The 21,025-nt window shown below is 38.7% G+C and overlaps 1 protein-coding gene across 1 annotated transcript in view; it reads left to right on the top strand.

Annotated features, from left to right (window-relative positions):
* tnni3k.S (TNNI3 interacting kinase S homeolog) overlaps positions 1-19,874 on the top strand; it is a 117,780-nt gene extending 97,906 nt beyond the window's left edge. Inside the window, exons 23-25 of the mRNA XM_041561330.1 lie at positions 1,753-1,922; positions 16,565-16,638; positions 19,378-19,874. Coding sequence (XP_041417264.1) covers positions 1,753-1,922; positions 16,565-16,638; positions 19,378-19,454 — 321 coding nt within the window. The 3' untranslated portion in view covers positions 19,455-19,874. The remainder of the gene's footprint in view (positions 1-1,752; positions 1,923-16,564; positions 16,639-19,377) is intronic.
* Positions 19,875-21,025: the final 1,151 nt, after the last annotated feature.

Here is a 21,025-nt window from a genome sequence, read left to right as displayed (position 1 = left end):
ACATACATAATAATGCACAATGCAAATTAATTCCCATAAGAGTGGTGAGCAAGCCTATTCTTTTTCACAGTTCCTCATTAACTGGTATTGAAAAAAGAAACACATCTGGCACAAGTGATTGTATGTGATTTTAAAGCAAGTCTATGGGGGCTGATCAATATGTCACATGAACTAGTTTAATAATGCCATTCCTAGCACGTTTACTTAATCTGTACTGGTGGACAGTGACAGCAATCTTTGTCATCAGTAGTAGCAAATAGTAGCAATTATAGTATTTTTGCACCCAGCCCATCATGTACTTCTATCTTTCAAAACACTATTTTTTACCTTTAGGTGTTTGGATTGAATGTTCCTGCTACTTTCCATGTGCTTCTTTGTCTTATAATATCATTAGAAGGAGCTAGACAAAGCATAGCCTCAGCCAAGGGCCAAAGTATAATGTCACGGGGGGTGTGGTCAGCAGAACTGGACATTATGATTATATTCTCTGAAGCAGGGGCAGCTCCTCAAGATTTCTCATTGCATGCGCAAGAAGACACAATAAATCTATGTCACTATAACATTTTGAGTGTAAAAAGCACAATATAATCATGGGCAAACTAACCTTTTAAATAGCAGTATTTTGTTTGTTTCATTGTTTGTTTTGTATTTTCATTTAAAAAGTATAATTTTGATAAATGCAAAGTAAAACGCTAGCCGAAAAAAGTTCTGTAATAGTTTAAACTGCAGATTTAAGAAGAATATGTTTAAATCTTACATGAAATACATTATTCATAACCACAGTCCTTGCAGCAAAACTGTATGCTCTAGACTCTAAAAGACAAAAAAAATGCCTGTCAGAAAAATTTAGGTGATCGACAGATACATCAAGATACGTTATTGCAAGAAAGTATAATTTATAACACTCGTGGCACAATGTCCCTGAGTTTGAACAGGTGAATGATGCTTAGCCATAAAAATGAATAGTCCTTTGTATCATGAAGTTTGGCAACAATGAAGCCAATGATGTTAAATTAAGGAGCGTTGTAAGAGCTCCCAGGCATATTAGGTGGTATGGAATTATTTGTAACTTTTTGTGACCATATTCATTTCTTATAGTGTTTCTATATAATTTTCAGTTCTTTAGTTCTCTCGTTTTTCACATTTATTATCGGTGTTGGAAGAGCCTTCCATAAAGATTATTTGCCTTGCTGAAATAACATTATGGATAGGATTCCTTTCTACCTGAAATTGGCAGTCAATGAATATTTGTTGAAATAGGGCACTAGAAAAATGTCGAAGCAATTTCATTTGCTAAATGCCTTTCTTGACAAACAGTATGCTTTAAAGGTCTAAATGTGTACTAAATGTACTTTGCTATATTAAGACTGTGAAAACATAAATTACATTTAAGACAACTGTAGTTACGTTCATCTCTAGCAGACTTTTTTTTAAAGTAGACCAAACACCTGTTGAACATTTTTGTGGCTGAACTACAAGACCATTGCTCCATGTGGAGGCCATTTAGGAGGCAGTTTTAATGAACCTTCTGTCAGATTTCGGAAGTTTTAGAAAAAAACATAGTTCTCTATTTTTTTCCAAATTAATTGTACAGCCTCACTGGAAGAGTTATTCCAAATTAAACTCAGGCTCATAAAAACCTATTTAAAGAGCAGTATAAAAGGAATTGGAAAGTTACCAACACCTGCATTCTGCACCCAATACTACAACACTAATGACCTACAGAGACAACAAATTTCTTTCTAATTGCAGCTGATGTCTCCAGCATCTAGTAACAGCAGTGGTTCACTGTCCCCATCTGCCTCTTCGGACTGTCTATTAGGCCGTGGCAGTCCTGGTCGAAGCCATGTTGCTGCACTTCGTACTCGCTTTGAGTTAGAGTATGCTTTGAATTCCAGGGCATACTCATTCTGGTCTCAGAGGTGAGTCTGTGGTTTCTTTGGATTTAAAGGTAAATCATTTTAGGTACTGGCAATCAAATAATAATGTTTAGTTTTTCACCTATGTGATATTGCCTTTTGGCTAGAAATACTATTTATAAATAGAATCTTCATGCTGTCATTAGGGGTAGCAGTTAATTATAGTTGAAAACCCTTTGCTAACGATTTAACAAAATTAGTAGTGTTGCTCCAGCCATGATTGCAATCAGTCCATTTAGCAGTGTCAATCTTTGCTTTGTAGGCAATTAACTGATGGGCAAAGCAGTAAAAACTAAAAAAGCAATAGTTATAATCAACAGTAGAAGCCCCATTTTATATTTTTCCGGGGATCTGAAATTTTATTATAAAATCTGTGAAATCAGGGAAATCTATTATGCATAATGTATAGCTGGGATCACAAAAATATGTAAAATGAGGGGCAGCTTAAAATCAGGGGAGGTAAATAGTGATGAGTGATGAGTGGGCAGGCATGGCTTCATTGAAAAATTATGCATTTCACCATCTGAGATTTTTTTTGCGAAACTGCAGCAAAAAAAGTCACCACTAGAAAAAACCCATTGGGGCAAATTCACTGAAGGGCGAATTTTCACCACCAAATGCTCCATCACACTTTGCGCCACTTTGCCAGGTGTAAATTCATTACCACTACACTAATTCACTATAATGTGAAATTGTGTCTCTGTAGCCAAACCCTAGTGAAGTTTCGCTAGCGTGAATTTGTCAGCTTGAGCATTTCACAGCGATCTTTGGCTAGCATTCATTTCTGACTAGTGAAACTTCGTTAGTACTCTTACGTTTACGTCAATTTGAATAGGGTGAGTACATATAGGTCATATAGATGTCTTTATCAGAGATGTTGGTGCAAATGCTTGAAGTGGCCACTTTTTATTACAGATGTCCAAGGAAGCAAAATAAAGACAAAAGAGATCCTCTAATGCCGTAGGCATGAACCCACCCTAAAACAAATGTGGCATGCCCCTCAAATGGTTGGGGGAAAAAATGTTAACGCAAAAATCTTTAATAGTTAGGAGTTTTGAAGGCAATCCCATGTTAGAAAATGAAAAAAACGCCAGTGTTTTTTTACAACTTTTATGACTTTGGTGTACAGGATATGATGTCACTGACATAAGATTGAGGAGGATGTAGCTTCATCTTATCGGTTTGCCTGGTCTAAGGTGGTGAATGAGCTAGTGACAGTCTCTTTCGTTAGCAAATTGTTGCCTGTTAATAAATTGCCGATGTCCCTGCGGATGAGATTTCTGGTAAATTTCCGCTAGCGACGGCCACTTTGCCCTTTAGTAAATCTGTCCCATTGACTTTAATGCATTTGCATAAAAAGTCGACAAGACAAAAGTAAAAGAACAAATGGCCATTGTCAATGCGTTTGGAGTGAGAAAAAAAGTGATTTATAAAATATGCACAGTATATACTTTTTCACATGTATGGTTATATATGTTATCTAGTGAAGCAATAGTGACTACAGAACATGCAATGGAATTGTGAGGAAAGTTAATATTTTACCTAAACTGGTTGATCTTTTATTTGTGCAATAAAACATAACAATCGTTTTGAGAGTTATTTAAACTGAGAGACGTTTAAATACAGTAAAATGCAGAACAAAAATTCAGACCTGGGCTTTTATTGTGGCATTGATAGTCTCTGCATCCTTTCAACAATACTCAAGCTTAAATATTCAGTGCATAGATATTTGCATAGTAATAGAGATCTTTAAAAGCCTATGGGAATTTTAAAGAGTCTTTCTTCCGTATCTGATATTATAAATACAGCCCTGAATTTACTGAACTGCTCAATATTGTTTTGGTGAAAAGAAAATATTTGGTATGAAAAGATCTAAATCCTAAGGTTTTGCTTTGTGGATATAACTCCTTGTTTTCCGGTAAAAGCCATTCTGTTAGCATAAATGAATGCTAAGTGTCTGGGGGTAGGATTAACTATTGTAAAGTACAGTCAGTGGGAAGCACCTGTTTCTTTTTTGTTTGTTTGTTTTTTAACAGTGATTTGTATTATAGAATTTTAGCAGGCCATAGCTAGTTTATCTGTTATGCGATGGCTTGCTAAGGATTTTGAAATCACAGTGCATAGCAACAGGTTACTTTAATTATCTCCTACAAAGAACTGATCAGAATGCCAAATGCTCAGCAGAAGTTGAGAATGTTCAGAAGGTTCACTTACAGTATATAGAAAACATAATTGCATACATTTGTGTGTATATCACATTGTCACATTTTGGTCTGCTTCCCTGTTAGAACCACACAGCAGATGTGTATTTCCCTTGAGTACAAGTCAGGTAGGTATCCTATGTATTCATTATATTCATTAAAGGGACCTCCAGAGACATTATTAAGTAGTAATTGAAACCCTTGATACCTGCTGTCTATGCTGACTTCTTGTACTGCACATTTCCAATGTTTCAACTTAAATACATCACTGATCAATGTTCAATGAGCTCCGAATACGTTTGTCAAAATTATTTTGACGCCCATCGACTTCAATTCCCTTTCCAAAATTTTTCGCCGTTTCGTGAATTTCATGGTAAATTGGAGAATTATCCCACAAAGCGAAACTGCTCAGATTCCCCCGTCACTAGTCGAGAAACCTGCTGCTGTGCATAACTACATCTGCACCTGAAAGGATCGTTGATAGTACTTTTCTTTTACACGAGTCTGTGGTTTCTAAACAACTATGGTTACAATGTACACAATTAAAGTATCCCCTGGAATCTTTCACCTTGATAAGCATAAGAGCAAAATACCACTGCGTTCTTTATAAATTAAAAACAATTAATTCTAACCATTTCTGCACCAAATGTGTTAAAACCAGTAAAACTAATCAGTTCAAAAAGTATTATTTTTTATTTTTACATGTGTATTACATTTATTGCATTTTTATATATTAAAAATATTATATTATTATGCATTTATATATTATGTTTATTTTACAGCAAAAGGTGTTTTTCTAAACCTGCTTCAAACAGCAATTTATCCATTCAGTCAATTGAGCGTGACGTTCTTTGTACTCCTTTATTATAACAACAAACAATTTGCTGAATGCCAGATGTGAGCTCTTTGATTTTGGCAATGCTGCTACATTTAGCCAGATTGTGGCCCAGTTTACAGTAATGACTCCTCTTGATAAAACATACGGCTTTTGCCCAGGAGTAGAGCACTGTTCCTATGGCATGGACACTTTCATAAATCAACTTTTATGAGCTAGTTTGTTAAAGTAAATGTTAATTATAATAGTTTATGCTGGGTCTCATTCTCTTTATATTTGCATTTACTTTTTTTTGGAAATAACCAAAGAGAGTAATAATTGGAATTGCACAACCAATTATTGTAGGTTTATCTCAGATCTCAAAATTATTGGGGTTGAGCTTAAAAAAAAAGAATCTTGAAAGTGACACCAGCTATGCAATTATGAGCATTTACAAACATGAGCAATAGTAACTAGTGATGGGCTATTCTGATTCTCTGAATCTGGTTTTGCTGCGCTGCAAATTTGTGAAACAGCAAAAAAAAATCCCCAAATGTATTCAAGTCAATGGACATTTTTTCATGGCAACCATCCCTTATTATTAACAGGTTCATACCAGGTCTTGTAACCCATCACAACCAAATGTTTGCATTCAGATAGGTGACTAGTAAATAGTAATTTCTCATGAAATCCCTGCGCACAGCATCAAATATACAAGAAACGTGAAACCTCACTGAACAGAAGTAGCCACCTTCCCATATATCATATGAATCCAGGGCACTCATAAGTTTTACTCTCAAAATAATTAGTTCTAAAGTTTTGGCACTACACAGTACTTCTTCCTCAGAGCTTGAGTGCTCTGCTCTGCCTATTTGGCATCATATAGTTTGATCCCCAGTTTCCACACAAAGAGCTACAAGATGGGAATTTAGTTTCATATCATAAACTAATGATTCAAAGCTAAGAAAATGTGTTCCTCAAACAATGAACTCCTATTATATGGACTAATTCATAATGGTAAAAGTACAATATCAAAAGCCATAAAAATGAGCAGTGTAGTTTGATAATATCTATAGAAATTACAACAGAAGCTATACAAACCAACAAACTAAGCTGTATAAGAAATGCAAGTTCCTGGAAACACATATATATGTTAACCTTATTATCACTTCCCTATCTATGTGGAGAGCTACTTGAATAATTAAATTGAAGAATGATCCAAAAAGATGTATAGCCGAGATTGAGCAGATTTAAGGTAAAATCAATTACATGAATTCCCCTTTTTCAGTGTTATTTATGCATCCAAAATATTAGGCATCCCTCATTATAATAATGGCTTACCTGAGACCCCAGGTTGGGTGCTGTTTGCAGAAAACTGCACCAGGCTAGGTAGTACTACAGGTGTGCCACAAAAACATTTTCTTCCAGTTCTTGGAACTTTTCTAGTCTGGGATTGTATACACAACAGGGTGACATGCGCACGTGGTCTGGGGCAATGAAGGAAGATCCAGGAACACAGTTTCGGACTGGCCCAAAGGGATACCAGGAAAAGTCCTGGTGGGCCCAGGTGTCAGTGGGCCCTCAGGCTGCTAAACTTTTGGCCTATTTCATGGTCATTCCCTATTTCTATGAGAACAAAGAGGCTAAATAGGTGGAATAATGGATTATAGTATGTAAAGAAAAGAGACTAGGAGAATAGAGGTTGAGTGAGGAGAGGAAGAAAATAGTACAGAGGGTGGGCCCCTGATCTAAGGTTTTTTGGTGGGCCCCTGGTGTCCAACACTGCAGGAACAGGAAGAAGATAGCAACTTGGTGCTCCTACAGTAGTACCTGCGCTAGTGCAATTTTCACCAAATGCGGGGTGGGGTGAATACGATTTTGGCACCGCCTGCATGAGAATGACCTCAAACAAAAACCCAAAGTTAAACTGGATTGGCTCAAGAACTAAAAGGTGCATATACTGTAACTGTGCAAACCTAGGATAATGCTGCAGACATGACTAAATAACATGGCTAAACTAAATATTTAATACTTACACTTTAATTCTGTATCTCATTGTTGGATTTGTTATTTAGTAAAATGAAAGAATTGGTCAAGAGTCTGAATATTCCAGAAGAATTCAAATGAATAGAAGCACTTGGCTTGTCTGATATGCTGCAGTGCAGATATTGGACTAGATTCAAATCAGTGAGAAAAAAAGGTTCATAAGGTGAAAATGCATGGACAAGATTCAATTTAATTTGCAACTCAATTCAGAAAACTGGAACTGAAAAAAAAAAAAAGATTTTCTCCTAAAATTGAATCTCATCCATGTGTTTTCACGTGATAAAGTAAACCATGAAATAACTTGAATTGAATCTAGTCCATTATGTGCTAAGTGCCATCCTGCATTATGTTTTGTGCTGCAGAACTTCTTATAAGCACATTACAGTGGAATGCTCTACTGTGTGATAATTCCAGAGCAGCGTGTGAAGGTGTGTAAAACTCTTTATTGTGGTGTTTGTAGCTCTGCAAGCTGCCATGTGATAAGTATTGTGGCTATGAAATAACACTTTCTGGGGCTGCTAAGGTTTGAAAAAGTTATGTTTCTTAAATAAGCTTTTTATTCAAATTAGAAATGAATATTAGGGCAGTAAGCCCATGACTAATGATATTTTATTCAAAAGCACCACAAGGTTAATGCAAGCATTATTGGGAAAGGCAAACATGAAAAGGAGCTTCACAAGCACAATAGTCACATCAGGTTTATGGAGCATTTAAAGTCAATAGCCCTTGGTATCTATCCCAACAAAAAAACCATTATAAATGGTCTGATGAATGTGTCCTAAGAATATATTTCTTTTACCACCGATAATGTTGTTTTATAAAATCAACTTCATATGTATTGTAGAGTTCTTCTTTCTTATGACATTGCAAAACACTGAGGCAGGGACAAGGGCAATGACTTTAAAGCTTGATTTTTTTTTTCTACGCTACATTTTATTTCCCTTAACAAAGCTTTATTTTATACACTTTATAAAGAACAGCCAATAAAAATTTTCTGAAAATCGCTTAAACCCTACATTGTAACCTCTGTTACTGTCAGTTGGCTTCTATTAAATAATAGAATTCTATATGATATTTCAGTTGAAAAGTGCAAAAACTGCAGCAGTTTTTTTTTTTTCGAAAGAAAATTTTTATTATTTTGTCAAATTTCACATAAACAGCAAACAGTTTGCCCTCAGTGGGCCATGACATTTTCTCTCATTACAAAATAAACAGCTTGAAATGAATTCCAATAATACAAGCCCATAGTAAACAGAACAAAACGTTACCTATGCATGACAGTAAAACAGTTGTCCCCAAAGATACCGGCAAGTCACTATCCGGCCCTTCCCCAGCATATAGACATATCAACATATTAAACCCCCAACCGTCCTACCAAGACATCTTTATTGATACAAATTGACCACAGTTGACATCCCCTCAACCCGGTTAACATCATTTCCCAACAGTAGCTCAAAAGTGTGACAGGGCCTCAATAGCATCCCAACTACCCCAGATCTTGTTAAACTGATCTACCGTATCATGTTTGAGTGCCGTCAGATAATCCATCCTCCGAACATATCGGATCCTATCCAGGAATTCCTTCTCTGATGGGGGAGCCAAGGCCTTCCAATGTTTTGCTATTAACCCCCTAGCCGCTGTGAGAATGCAATTAACCAATTTTTGTGTGGGACGCCGCATTGCGGGGATTTTATTACCCAGCACATACACCAAGGGATCCAGAGGCACTACTATCATAGTTACCTTCTCGACCCAACCCCTGACCATATCCCAAAACCGTTTCAACTTATGACAGGTCCAAAACATATGGAGAAGCGAACCTCCGACATCCCCACACCTCCAGCTGCAAGAATCAGCGGAATCAGGGAACAGTTTGTGTAATAGTTGCGGGGTATGATACCAACCCAATATAATTTTATATATGTTTTCTTTAATGGTAGCACAAACCGAGGTTGCCCTAGCATTTTCCCAAATATTATCCCATGTTGAGATGGGGATCTCAGTTCCCAGCATATGCTCCCACCGCGCCATATACTTATGAGGATGCCTCACGACATCAGGTGCACTAAGAGCCAGATACCACCTCGTAATCAGACCCTTTTGTGTAGGAAAAAGTTTGCATAGTGCTAGAGCAGGGTGATTCCGCGGAAGTCGTGCTGCTGGAAATATGGTTAATGCATAGTGCCTCAACTGTATATATAGGAAAGGAGAAATGAGGCCTCCACCGTCTCTCCCAATTATATCTCTATAGGTGTAAAGGGTACCGTCTGTTTTGTTAAATAGAGAAGAAAGATGGGTAATCTTGGCCAAAATTAGTTGTCCCCTAGTAGAAGGCGCCATCCCCGGCAAAAAGTCTTGGTTATCGAGTAGCGGGATTAATGGAGATAAGTGAGGTTGGAATCCTAAGTGGGAAGTCACCTTACCCCAACAGGTGGCCCTCTGTTTCATAGATTCTAAAGGGAGAATATGAGCAGCCTGCTTACATCTCGTCCAAAGTGTGCATGCAGGGGACCCCTTTAGCATATAATTCCTCTCAATTTCCGCCCATGTAGTCAAAGGAAACTCAGAGAACCACCCCGCTACCTGTTTGACCTGAGCCGCTAAATAGTAGCCATACAGATTGGGCAATGATAAACCCCCCAAAGTTTTAGGAGCCATCAAAACTTTTTGTCCCACACGATGCCTTTTATGATTCCATAAAAATTTTGCTATTGCTCGCTGAAGATCTTCCATGGCCCGCCTAGGAACCGCTACAGGTAAGGTGTCATAAAGGTACAATAAACGGGGAAGCAAATTCATTTTAACAGACGCAATACGCCCAAACCATGATAAATTGTACCGATTCCATTCAAGCAGGTCTTTTTTCAGTACCTCCATTAACCTAGGATAATTGGCCGCAAATAGTGAACCATGAGTAGGGGTCAGTTTAACTCCCAAATATGTAATGGACGTAAGTTGCCAATTATACGGAAAGTTCAATTTCAAAAGTTTAAGCTGACGATCCGAAATATTAATAGGTAGGGCCTCGGACTTTGACTCGTTGGTTTTATACCCAGAGAACCTCCCATACCCATCTAGTGTGACATGTAGATTGGGAAGGGACGTCTGGGGACGAGTGATCGAGAGAATAACGTCATCGGCATACATTGCAATTTTGTACTGCGTCCCCCTCACCATTAGGCCGTGTATGTCAGGGTTGTCCCTAATCTTTTGAGCTAGCGGTTCAATACTAATCGCAAATAATAATGGGGAGAGAGGGCAGCCCTGTCTCGTACCATTAGTGATGGGTATAGGCGGGGATACCCTCTCCAATATTTTAAGTCTTGTTCCTAAATCTTTATAGAGGGAGTGTAAAATTGCCAGAAATTCACCCGAGAAACCCATATGCTGTAAAGTGAGAAACATAAAATCCCAGTCCAGGCGATCAAACGCCTTCTCTGCGTCTAGGCTCAGGAGTAACATGGAATCCCGTCTTTTGTTAGCTATATCAACCAGATCTATGATCCTCCGGGTATTATCCCCAGCCTACCTGCCCATAATAAAACCCACTTGATCCATATGGATTAGTTTAGGAAGCAGGCGATTCAACCGCAATGAAAGAATCTTAGTTAAAATTTTATAGTCGGAATTAAGTAGGGAAATAGGGCGATAGTTGCTACATCTAGTCAAATCCTTGCCCTCTTTTGGAATAAGTGTGATAAATGATTCTTTAAAGGTAGGGGGGACCCTCTCACCTCTCAGAAAACCGTTAAACATACATAACATATGCGGGGTCAGGATCTGTTTGTAAGTCTTATAATAGCTATAGGGAAGGCCATCAGGTCCCGGGGTTTTAGAGGAGGGCATTGTTTTTAACGCTTCCCACAATTCATCCTCGCCAATATCCACATTAAGGGTAGCTAACTCCTCGGCTGTCAGAGTTGGTAAGTTCAAGTCCTCTAAATAGGATCGAATCCCATTAATATGTGGGGCTTCCTGAGTTCCTGTCCAATCCAGATTATACAATTTATGGTAATAGGTACTGAACTCCTCCATAATTCTATTGGGGTCAGAAGTAGGGCCTGCGGGAGTGTGAATCACTTGTGGAGTAGTCATTGCCTTTCGCTGGCGCAGCTTACGGGCCAATAATGTATGGGAGGTATTAGCCCTCTCATAATACAATTGCTTCAAAGAAGTCAAACTTCTCTCCGCCTGGTGAATTTTTAGATCTTTAATTTGGTTCCGTAGTTGCAATATTTGTGCCAGTCTAGTTCTACTAGGAAACTTAGCCTGTATTTCCTCGGTTTCCTTCAATAAGGTCTCAGTTGATAGGATAGCCAAATGGGTAGATTTTCTAAGGGCTGCGCCCAACGAAATGCAATGACCCCGTATAACTGGTTTATGGGCCTCCCATAACATCCCCTGAGAAGTGACTGACCCGTCATTAAGCGCAAAATAATCCACGAGGGCCTCCCCAATTTTTTCCCGCATAGTTGGAATTTTCAGTAATGATTCATTCAAACGCCAAGCATTTCTATCCCTTTGGGTTTTCAGTAGCTCTATGGTCAACTCTATAGGGGCGTGATCCGACCAAGTGATAGAATGAATTTTGGAGGAATGCCGCATAATACATAGTTGTGAGGACATCAGAAAGTAATCAATTCTGGTGTGAACCTTATGAACATGGGAATAATGAGTGAATTCCCGGTCATTAGCATGACCAACCCTCCAGACATCTATAAATGCATGGGCTTTCAACAGGTCCCTGAACTTAATAGACATTTGTTCACTACTTGGGATTATCCTGCTACATTCTAGCTGAGCCCTATCTTTAAGTTGGGATAACACCATATTAAAATCCCCCCCAATAATTACATTGGAACAATGGAGAGATTCAATTCTACGAAAACATTTTGTGAGAAATGCTATGGAACGCTTGTTCGGTACATAAATATTAGCTATCAGAAGAGGAATCTCATCTATCTGTCCCCGGACAATCAAATAATGACCATTCGGATCACGTATTACGTTCTCACATTGAAATCCAGAATCCCTGCGGAACAGTATCGCCACCCCGGCCTTCCTGGTGGGACCAGAAGCAAAAATATGGGAAGGAAAAGATTTATGGTATAAACGCCAAGGATCCCCTCTCTTATGGTGCGTTTCTTGTAAGAGCACAATCTCCAATTTGAGGGCATGAATTTCTTTCGTTACAAGTTGCCTCTTAAGAGGAGAGTTCAACCCATTTACATTCATAGAAATAATTTTAACCATTATGAGGAACAAATAAGCAAAGCAATGATATCACCCCAAGATCCAAAATAACCCATCCCAATGCCAGTGCTGCCTCCCAATACCAGTAGTTTGCTAAATGTGCCGTCAGGAACTCCAGTACTGGAACAAGAACTTGTGGGGTATGGCTCCAGATTACATTGGGGGCAGCAGCCTAGAATTTCGAAAGACCGGTCATGCATAGTAGGTAACATGAAACAACTTAGCATAAGTAATAAACCATATACTCCAACATGGAGGTGCATTAATATAAAAAACAAACAACTTACGGCTTCCCACCCAAACCTGGAGAAGTCCAATGGAGGGGTCAATCCCCTCACTAGAGAGAGCATGGGACGACTAAGGACCTCGCCAAGTCGAGAGTGGTGCCTCTAAAGTCCAGATATTACTCAAAAACTTTGAGGGAAGAGCCGCGGGTCGTTCTTGGACCGTAGAATCCATCTACGATACGCAGACTAAAGTCCGAGACCTCAGTCCTAGCACAAAAAGAAGATCGCAGTCCCATGGCGCTCAATTAGTCAGGGACGGACGTGGGCTTCCCTGTGGAGAGGTAGACTGCCTGGTAGGTGTGCTGGGCAAACTCCTCTCTTTGGATGGAACCTCTGTCCAGAGGGGCGTCTGATCCGGTCGTCTCGGAGATGTAGGCTGCGGCAGGGAGGCTTCAGCCGGCCGTGATGGAACACCCAACTGGGCAAGAAATTGAAGCCCGAGGGCCGAGTCCCTGAGAATAAATTGCTGCCCATTCCGGATCACAATCAACCTGAAGGGGTAACCCCATCTATAAGGGATCTGCGCCTCTCGTAGCTTTTGGGTAATCGGACGCATAGCTCGTCTCTTAGCCAGCGTCATTGGAGACAGATCATTGAAAACTTGCAACTTATGTCCCTGGAACGTATATGAGGGTTGATTACGCAGATTGATAATAATCGATTCCTTACTTTCGTAGTAGTGGAGTCTACAGACGACATCCTTGGATGTGTTGTTAATCGGCGTAGCTGGGCCTAGGGCCCTGTGTGCTCTGTCCATGCGCCAAGCCTCAGGAGGTAGATCAGGATTAATTGTAGAGAAGAGGGATCTTAGATACGTTCTTAAATCTGCTGCAAAGACATTATTTGGGATGCCTCTTATGCGTAGATTTTGCCTCCGTTCCCTATTTTCCAAATCCTCATGCATGTTTTGCAATTTATGAACCTCCTCCCGGAGCTCAGCATTTTCCTCCTCAAGGAGAGTTTGGCGCTGCAAGAGCGCATCAGAGGCTCTCTCCACCTGATCCGTACGTTCCCCCAGGTCCCTGATATCCTTCTGTAAATCAGTAACAGTAGACTTGAAGCTGTCGGTAATCGTTTTGGTGAGCCTATCATACAGCCCCTCCAGCTGCACAGAAAGATCTGCGGACGTCACCACATCCCCTTCATATTCCACCCGACCATGTCTGCTCACCTCTGGCAACACTGCGCTGGAAGTCGCATGGGTCGCTGACTGGGGGGACACAGAAGCAACAGTACTCTGCGAGTCCATGACAGCGGAATGCGTAGGAGACGCTGAAGCACTACTTGAATGCTCGGCGCCATCTTGGGCCTGCCCCTTCGGTCCGCGTGGTGGTCTGCGGTTCAGAAAAGGAGATAGGGTATTTGCGTCCTTCGGCTTCTTTTTACCCATGGTCGCAGTGTCCGACTCCTATCCCGCTCACTTAGGGTTCCCGGTCGCTCGTCTGTTAGCTAATAAACGGCTGCACTAAGGACGAGGCACCGGAGCTCGATCAAACAGCGGCCATCTTGGATCGCCGCGCATGCGCCTCCCCAAACTGCAGCAGTTTTAACATGGCTTTTTCCAAGCTAATAATGTATAGCTTTATTCGTATGACGTACAGTTGTGTGGTGTTTTAAAGCCTTTTTATACATTAGAGGTGACTTCCAATGTAATGAAAGGAAAGCACAAGTCTGATCATTTGCAACGGGTTACTAGTTTTATAGAAGATCATATCAAGCAGTTTGTATTTTTTATTTATCATGTAGTGTAATTTAAAGAATAGTAATGTGGGGGAGGGGGAGTGACTGGCACAGTTATGCCAGAGAATGAAAATAATTTGTTAGAATGTTAAAATAACTTATATAGGGATGGGACCCATCCGGAAACCCATATCCAGAAAAATGAAATACAGGAACGCCATTTTAGTCAAATACTCCACATTTGTAAACGATATCCTTTTTTTCTCTGTGAAAAATAAAACGTACCTTATACTTGATCCCAACAATGTAATTAATCCTTATTGTAGGCAAAACACTCCTATTTGGTTTATTTAATGTAAACATGATTAGCATACATTTAGGGGCACATTTACTTAGCTCGAGTGAAGGAATAGAATTGGCTACTTCGACCTTCGACCAGGTCTTCGAATCGAACAATCGTTCGACTATTTGACCATTCGATTGTCAAAGTACTGTCTCTTTAAAAAAAACTTCGACCACCTACTTCGCCACCTAAAACCTTCCGAGCATCAATGTTAGCCTATGGGGAAGGTGCCCATAGGCTTTCTAGCCAATTTGTGATTGAAGGAAAATCGTTCGACCAATGGATTAAAATCCTTCGAATCGTTCGATTCAAAGGATTTAATCGTTCGATCGAAGATTATTCCTTCGATCGTTCGATCGAACGAATATTGCTAAATCCTTCGACTTTGATATTCTTAGTCGAAGGATTTTACTTTGACGGTCGAATATCGAGGGTTACTTAAACCTCGATACTTGACCCTAAGTAAATGTGCCCCTTAATGTCTGGTGTTCCAAATTACAGAAAGACTCTTTGTCTGGAGAACATACCCAGGGTCGGACTGGGTTGGCGGGACACCAGGAAAAAACCCAGTGGGCCCCCTGCTCTTGTGGGCCCCGCAGGCCTAGATCTGCACCCAGATTTGCAGGACTCGTCCTCCTGCGACTTCCCTTTTGCTAGCAGCCACGGCAAAACATAGTGCACATGCTTGCATCGCGGCAGTAACGAGTGGCGACTGCGCAGCAGGAGGGTGGGTGCAGAGGGGGCCCTGGACAGCAGCCCCGGTGGGCCCCGGGCCCCCCAGTCCGACCCTGTCCATACCTGTATATTATACGAATGCTTTGTACAGAATTGCCTAAAAATATGCAGAAATAAAGAAATAAAAATAAGTCAGCATGTAAAGGAGTTGTTAGTTACAGTATACTGTTTATTCCTAATTTAATGAATTAAAACCGTAAGATTTTGAGATTAGAGATATCATGATTCCCAAGATTATGCTAAACCTAACAAGAGAGCAACACAAGCCTAATTTCTAGTGATGGGCGAATTTGTCCTGTTTCGGAACGAAATTTGAAAATTTCCAGTGAAATTTGCGAAACGGGAATTTTGCCAGCAGTGACAATTCGCAGGGACTTTTATTTTTTATTTGCCGGCAGCGAATTCGCTCCTGGTGAATTAATTCGTCCATCACTACTGATTTCCAAAACACAACCTTTTCTTACTTGCCATGTGCGCTGTATCTGCACCCCATGCAAATTAGTGTCTTTTTTCATCTGGCAGTGTATGTTTAAAGGAATTTGTCCCCAACACCACCTGATTTCCATACTGCTTTGTAGAGGTTACATGCTAGGAAATGATACAGTCTTCTACAAAATACATAGAATATCATTTGTTACCAGAGATCACCTTTCAGAATTAAGTTTTGGGGTGTCCTTACTTGAATACTGCTGTTGAGCCTAATGAGGCAGAGAAAGAGCTATGAGCCAGGTTTTGGGAACATGATAGGGCACATTGTAATAAAATATTCATATGCAAAGGACAATGGATAGGAGAATAGATCCGCTCTTACATTTTTAAACAGCATTTCCAGACATTTGAAAAATAAATAAAAGCAATTCATTTGCTACAGATTTAGTTAAATAAATAAAGTGTATTCAGCTGCAAATGTTTCCATATCTGAGCAGGGCTTTTTCTTTTTTTGGCCCACTAAATTGGTTGTCACAGTATGAGAAAGCTCAGCTCTACGTATTTACCTCTTTTATCCCTGGCTGAAGAGAACATTTATGGCGGTATGAAGTGACTTAGCGCTGTGATGCCATAATCATAATGTTTCAGCTCTGCCCCCTTAGTGCTATTTGTTTGGAAGGCTTAGTTTTGCCATTTGTACAAAAATATTGAAAAATATAGTAGTGCTGCATTTGCATGTGTGTCAGTCTGTATTTAAAACATTTAAAATATATTAGGCTGTTTTTTTTTCTAGTTCTTTTAAATAATCGTGTAGATAGATGTAATGCTTACTCTGCCTCTCCAATGACTCTTCCCAGCTCTGATTCAGCACGTGGCTTGTCCTTTGAAGAAATGAAAAAAAGTTTCCAGTACCCACCAATAGACAAAAATGGTGAGTACAGGTGATGATAAAATTGTCCAAATGTTCTGTTTCTATTGAGGTACACACACAATCATATCCCCTACCTCGTGGAGCAGTAGTGAGAGGGCAACAACATTTTGGGCACGGTCCTAAAAGGGATTTTAATATGATATAAAGTTTGCCTAATTTGGAATTGTTCTATGTTTACTCTATTTAAAAAGCATGATTGATTAAAAAATATAATTTTTGCCCTGATTTGCAAAAAATAATGCTGAAAATAAATAAATCAGTCCTTAAAAAAACGTTTTGCTGTTTTTGCATCAGGCTTTTTACTCTCTTTCTCATAATTACTAATAGTGTTAAAGTAAAAAGAACCCTCCTTAGCACCAATCTATATATATATATATATATATATATATATATATATATAGATATATATAGATATATATATAGATATATATATATATCTATCTATATATATATATATATATATCTATATATATATATATCTATATATAGAGATATATATATATATATATATATATATATATCTATATATATATATATATTTCTATATATGAAACATTTTAGTGAACTAGGCATGATATTGTGAATTAGGCAAGAAAGGGAGAAAGGGGAAGGCATGGACCATAAGGAAAACTTCTATTCTTTTCACCTGCTCATTATAGTGTAACATTTAGGGGCTTATTTACTAACATTCAAATTTCTTTTTTTCCTACAAATCTATATTTCTTTAAAACTCAAACTTTTGAAATATATTAAGTGTACTCTAGTACAAAACTGTGCCAAGTAGAGGCTGTGGTGGTCTCGTAGAAGTCCTATTGGACTATCCATTTTTAATTAGTTTGGACTTTTTGGAGGTTTTTGATTTTTTTTCCGTTAGTAATCATCCGAAAAACTTTCTTTAGAGGTTTCATATTTTTTAGTGCATTGTTCCGCATTGTTTTCCGATCATACTTTTTATGTTAGGATATTTTAATAAATTCCTTGGTATTTGTATTTTGAGAGGAATAGAGTTTAATTGTAGTTTCAAAACTCTAAAACCACTAGAATCGAACCTTTAATAAATAGGCCTCCATGTGGCACAATGCCTGTGACTGCTCAAGCCCCTATATTGTATAGGTGTATATATGTAATACATTATCCAAAAACCTGTAACCAGAAATAGGGTTGCCACCTGGCCAGTAAAAAAAAAGATCAACCAAGGCCAGTTTTACAAATTTATGGGCAATGTATGTGCCAGTAAATTAGCAATAACCTTTTGTTTTGCCCCCAACCCACTCCCAGTCCCTGCTCTACTGTAAACTTTTATTGGCCCAAAGCAATGTTGTCTGGCTAATCCTTAGCAGAGCACCATTACACTTGGAATAGGCCCTCACATTGACTTGTGGAGGAAGGGATGATAGTGTTGGACTACACCAAAAATGATGTCAGTGGTTTGTAACCATCTTACAACTGTTAGTGTACTGTGACAAAAACTTTCTGTCACTATTTTAAACTTCATCCACTTAATTTCTCATAAGGCACAGTTTATTGTGATGCATTCAGGCTCTCTAGCAGCATATACCCTAATAATTAGGTAGAGCCCAAAGAGAAAGCACCGTGTGCTTCCTCCCTCTATATTAACTATAGACCGGGACAGGCCATAATACCCCTGGGCAAGTTGGACGACTGTTATCCCAGATGCAAGGGTTACAGCTGCTGGGGTTTCCTAAGCCATTAGGGAATATCATACAGTTGCTATATAATTCAGTTTGTTTGCTAATGTAAAGCCAACAGTATATGCTGCTAAAACATATGCCTGTTAGTGGGCCTGACCTATCATCCAGATGTGGCCATGATATCTATTTGGGATGTGATGTGTGCATGTTAGTACCACTAGGGAAATATTCCAGTTTAAGGTACTCTGAAATATTTGATTTATCTGGTTTTAGTAACTAATTATTCAAATTAGCAACAGTTTGGTAACTGCACAACAGAGACATTTAGGGTATTGTAGTTTCAGTATTTGAGGAAATGAAATCCTTTACGACTATAATGGCTCTTTGTTTTATGAAGTGGGTTCCACAGAACAGTATGGGAACTGAGGGTCAACCCAATGCCGAATATGTATAATGGTATAAAAATTCAAAAATGGAAGTATATATATATATATATATATATGTGTTAATCTACACTAATTATATTGAATCAGCAGAGCCATGAAAATTGGGGAAATGTTTGCATTTTAAACTCCCTACTTACAATATAGAGTGCTCATTTATTAATATAGGTGCTAAATTGCAACCCATCAATAATTAATTTGGATCAGCCTAATTCGTTCTAGTTAGATAACGAAAGCAAATACAGAAATGGTTGCTATGCCTTACTATATTGGTGAAATGTAACACTTATGTAAGTAAATGAGCTTTTGTGGGGTTGACATTTCACAGTAAGCAAATATAATAAAGAGGGAAATTAAATGCCTAAAAGTGACTTAAATAAAAAAAAAATGCAGTTGATCTGTAGCCAAGTGGCTTACATTATTAACTGAATAATAAAGTATTTATGTTGGTAGAATCCCTACAGTTAATGAAATGGCTTACGTCACCAGTAAAATACAGAGCTTGATCAAAGCCTTAAAGATTTATGTAAGTGTTTCAGAAGCAAATATTTCTTATCCTGTTCATGCTAAAGAAATATTTGAAACTTGTTTACATGCTTATTGTTGTAGCAGAGGTTGCTGAATTTATTTTCTCTTTTTTACAGGATACGTGTCCGATCCCATGAGTACAATGCGCTTCCATTCCTGCTGCCGGAGCAGCAGCTTTGAAGATAGTAACTGACAGATGGAGCATCATTGGCACAAATGATATGGATGTTAAAAGGCAAATCAATGCACACCTGAGATCCCCTCCAGAGTCACGGGGTTATAGGAAGGCTATGTTTGGATTTCTGTCTGATAATGCTTCTTTATGCTTTTTTCATTAAATTGCTGCAGTTTTGTCAATAATCCCCCTTCCCCCCACATGCCCACTTCCGAAGATAATGGAGATAGAAAAGCAAACTTTCGCTCACCCAGTTTTTTATTCTGGGAAATGTAAGTCCTTTCAGCAGAATATTTCTTGCACCTGTTTGTCAAAATAGTTTATGCAGAGTTCACAAATGACTGAGGGGCAAATTCATCAAGGGTCGAATTTCGAGGGGTTAAATCCCTCGAAATTCGACTGGGGAATAGAATCGAATAGAATCGAATAGGCAATTCGGGCGAATTTACGCGCTGGCGAATAGTCGAATTGGCGAATATTCGCCAGGCGAATAGGCGCTCGATCGAATATTCGCTCGAAGGATTTTCATTCGATCTAATGCCTTTTTATTTGATCAAAAACTTGGAAAACAAGCTTATGGGACTTTCCCATAGGCTTTTAAAGCAATTCGGTAGGTTTTAGGTGGCGAAGTAGGCAGTCGAAGTATTTTTAAAAGAGACAGTACTTTGACTATCGAATGGGCGAATAGTCGCAGCATTTTTGTGCTCGATCCAGTACTTCGACTATCGAATGGCGAATAGTCGCAGCGTTTTTGCGCTCGATCTATTCGAATCATTCTACTCAGGTGAATTTACGCCAATTCGATAGTCGAGGAGCACAAAAATTCGAAGTTTTTTTACTTTGAATCCTTCACTCGAAGTTAGTGAATCGGCCCCTAGGTGTTTTCAAACTGTGTGCCTACCTGTATACCTGTAATCCAGCAGTTTTAGCTACAGGTATGGGACCTTTTATCCAGAATGCTCTGGACCTGGGGTGTGTGTCAGATAAGGGAAGGAAAAAAAGAGGACTGTTTGCCTCCAATAAGGATTAATTATATCTTAGTATGGATAAAGTATAAGGTATTCAGACGATTTTGTCACTGTTCAAATGTGAGACAGTTAATAACATAATGTCTATTGGAATAACTTGTTATAATCAATAAAAATCTCTAAGTATAAGGTATTGTATTCTTATTGCAGAGCATAAGGAAATATTTTTTTTAAAGTTTTAATTATTTGCATAAAATGTGCTCTATGGGAGTTGGCCTTTCTGTAATTTGGAGCTCTCTGGAGAATGGTTTTCAGATAATGGATCCTATACCTATATTAAGTACAACATTATGGATATGAATTTCTGAAATTCTTCTGTCCAGAGACCTTTTTTTTTACAAATGTAATCTTTAGGTCTTATTTAAAAAATGTGTTAAATTGCACAAACTCTGTTGCCAGTAGCAACCAATCCAGTCATTTTATTTGTTCATTTATAGCAGACTGCTTTGGTTGCTGATCAATTGCTGGTGGCAACTGCACCTATGTTTGTAAATCAGCTTCTTTTACTTTCATTGTAATAATTATCACTTTATAAAAACGATTCACTTATAATACACATGT

Source organism: Xenopus laevis, chromosome 4S, assembly GCF_017654675.1.
Source record: "Xenopus laevis strain J_2021 chromosome 4S, Xenopus_laevis_v10.1, whole genome shotgun sequence".
Classification (NCBI taxonomy): Eukaryota; Metazoa; Chordata; class Amphibia; order Anura; family Pipidae; genus Xenopus; species Xenopus laevis.
Note: the sequence above shows the minus strand (reverse complement) of the source record. Positions and strands in the feature narration are given on the sequence as shown.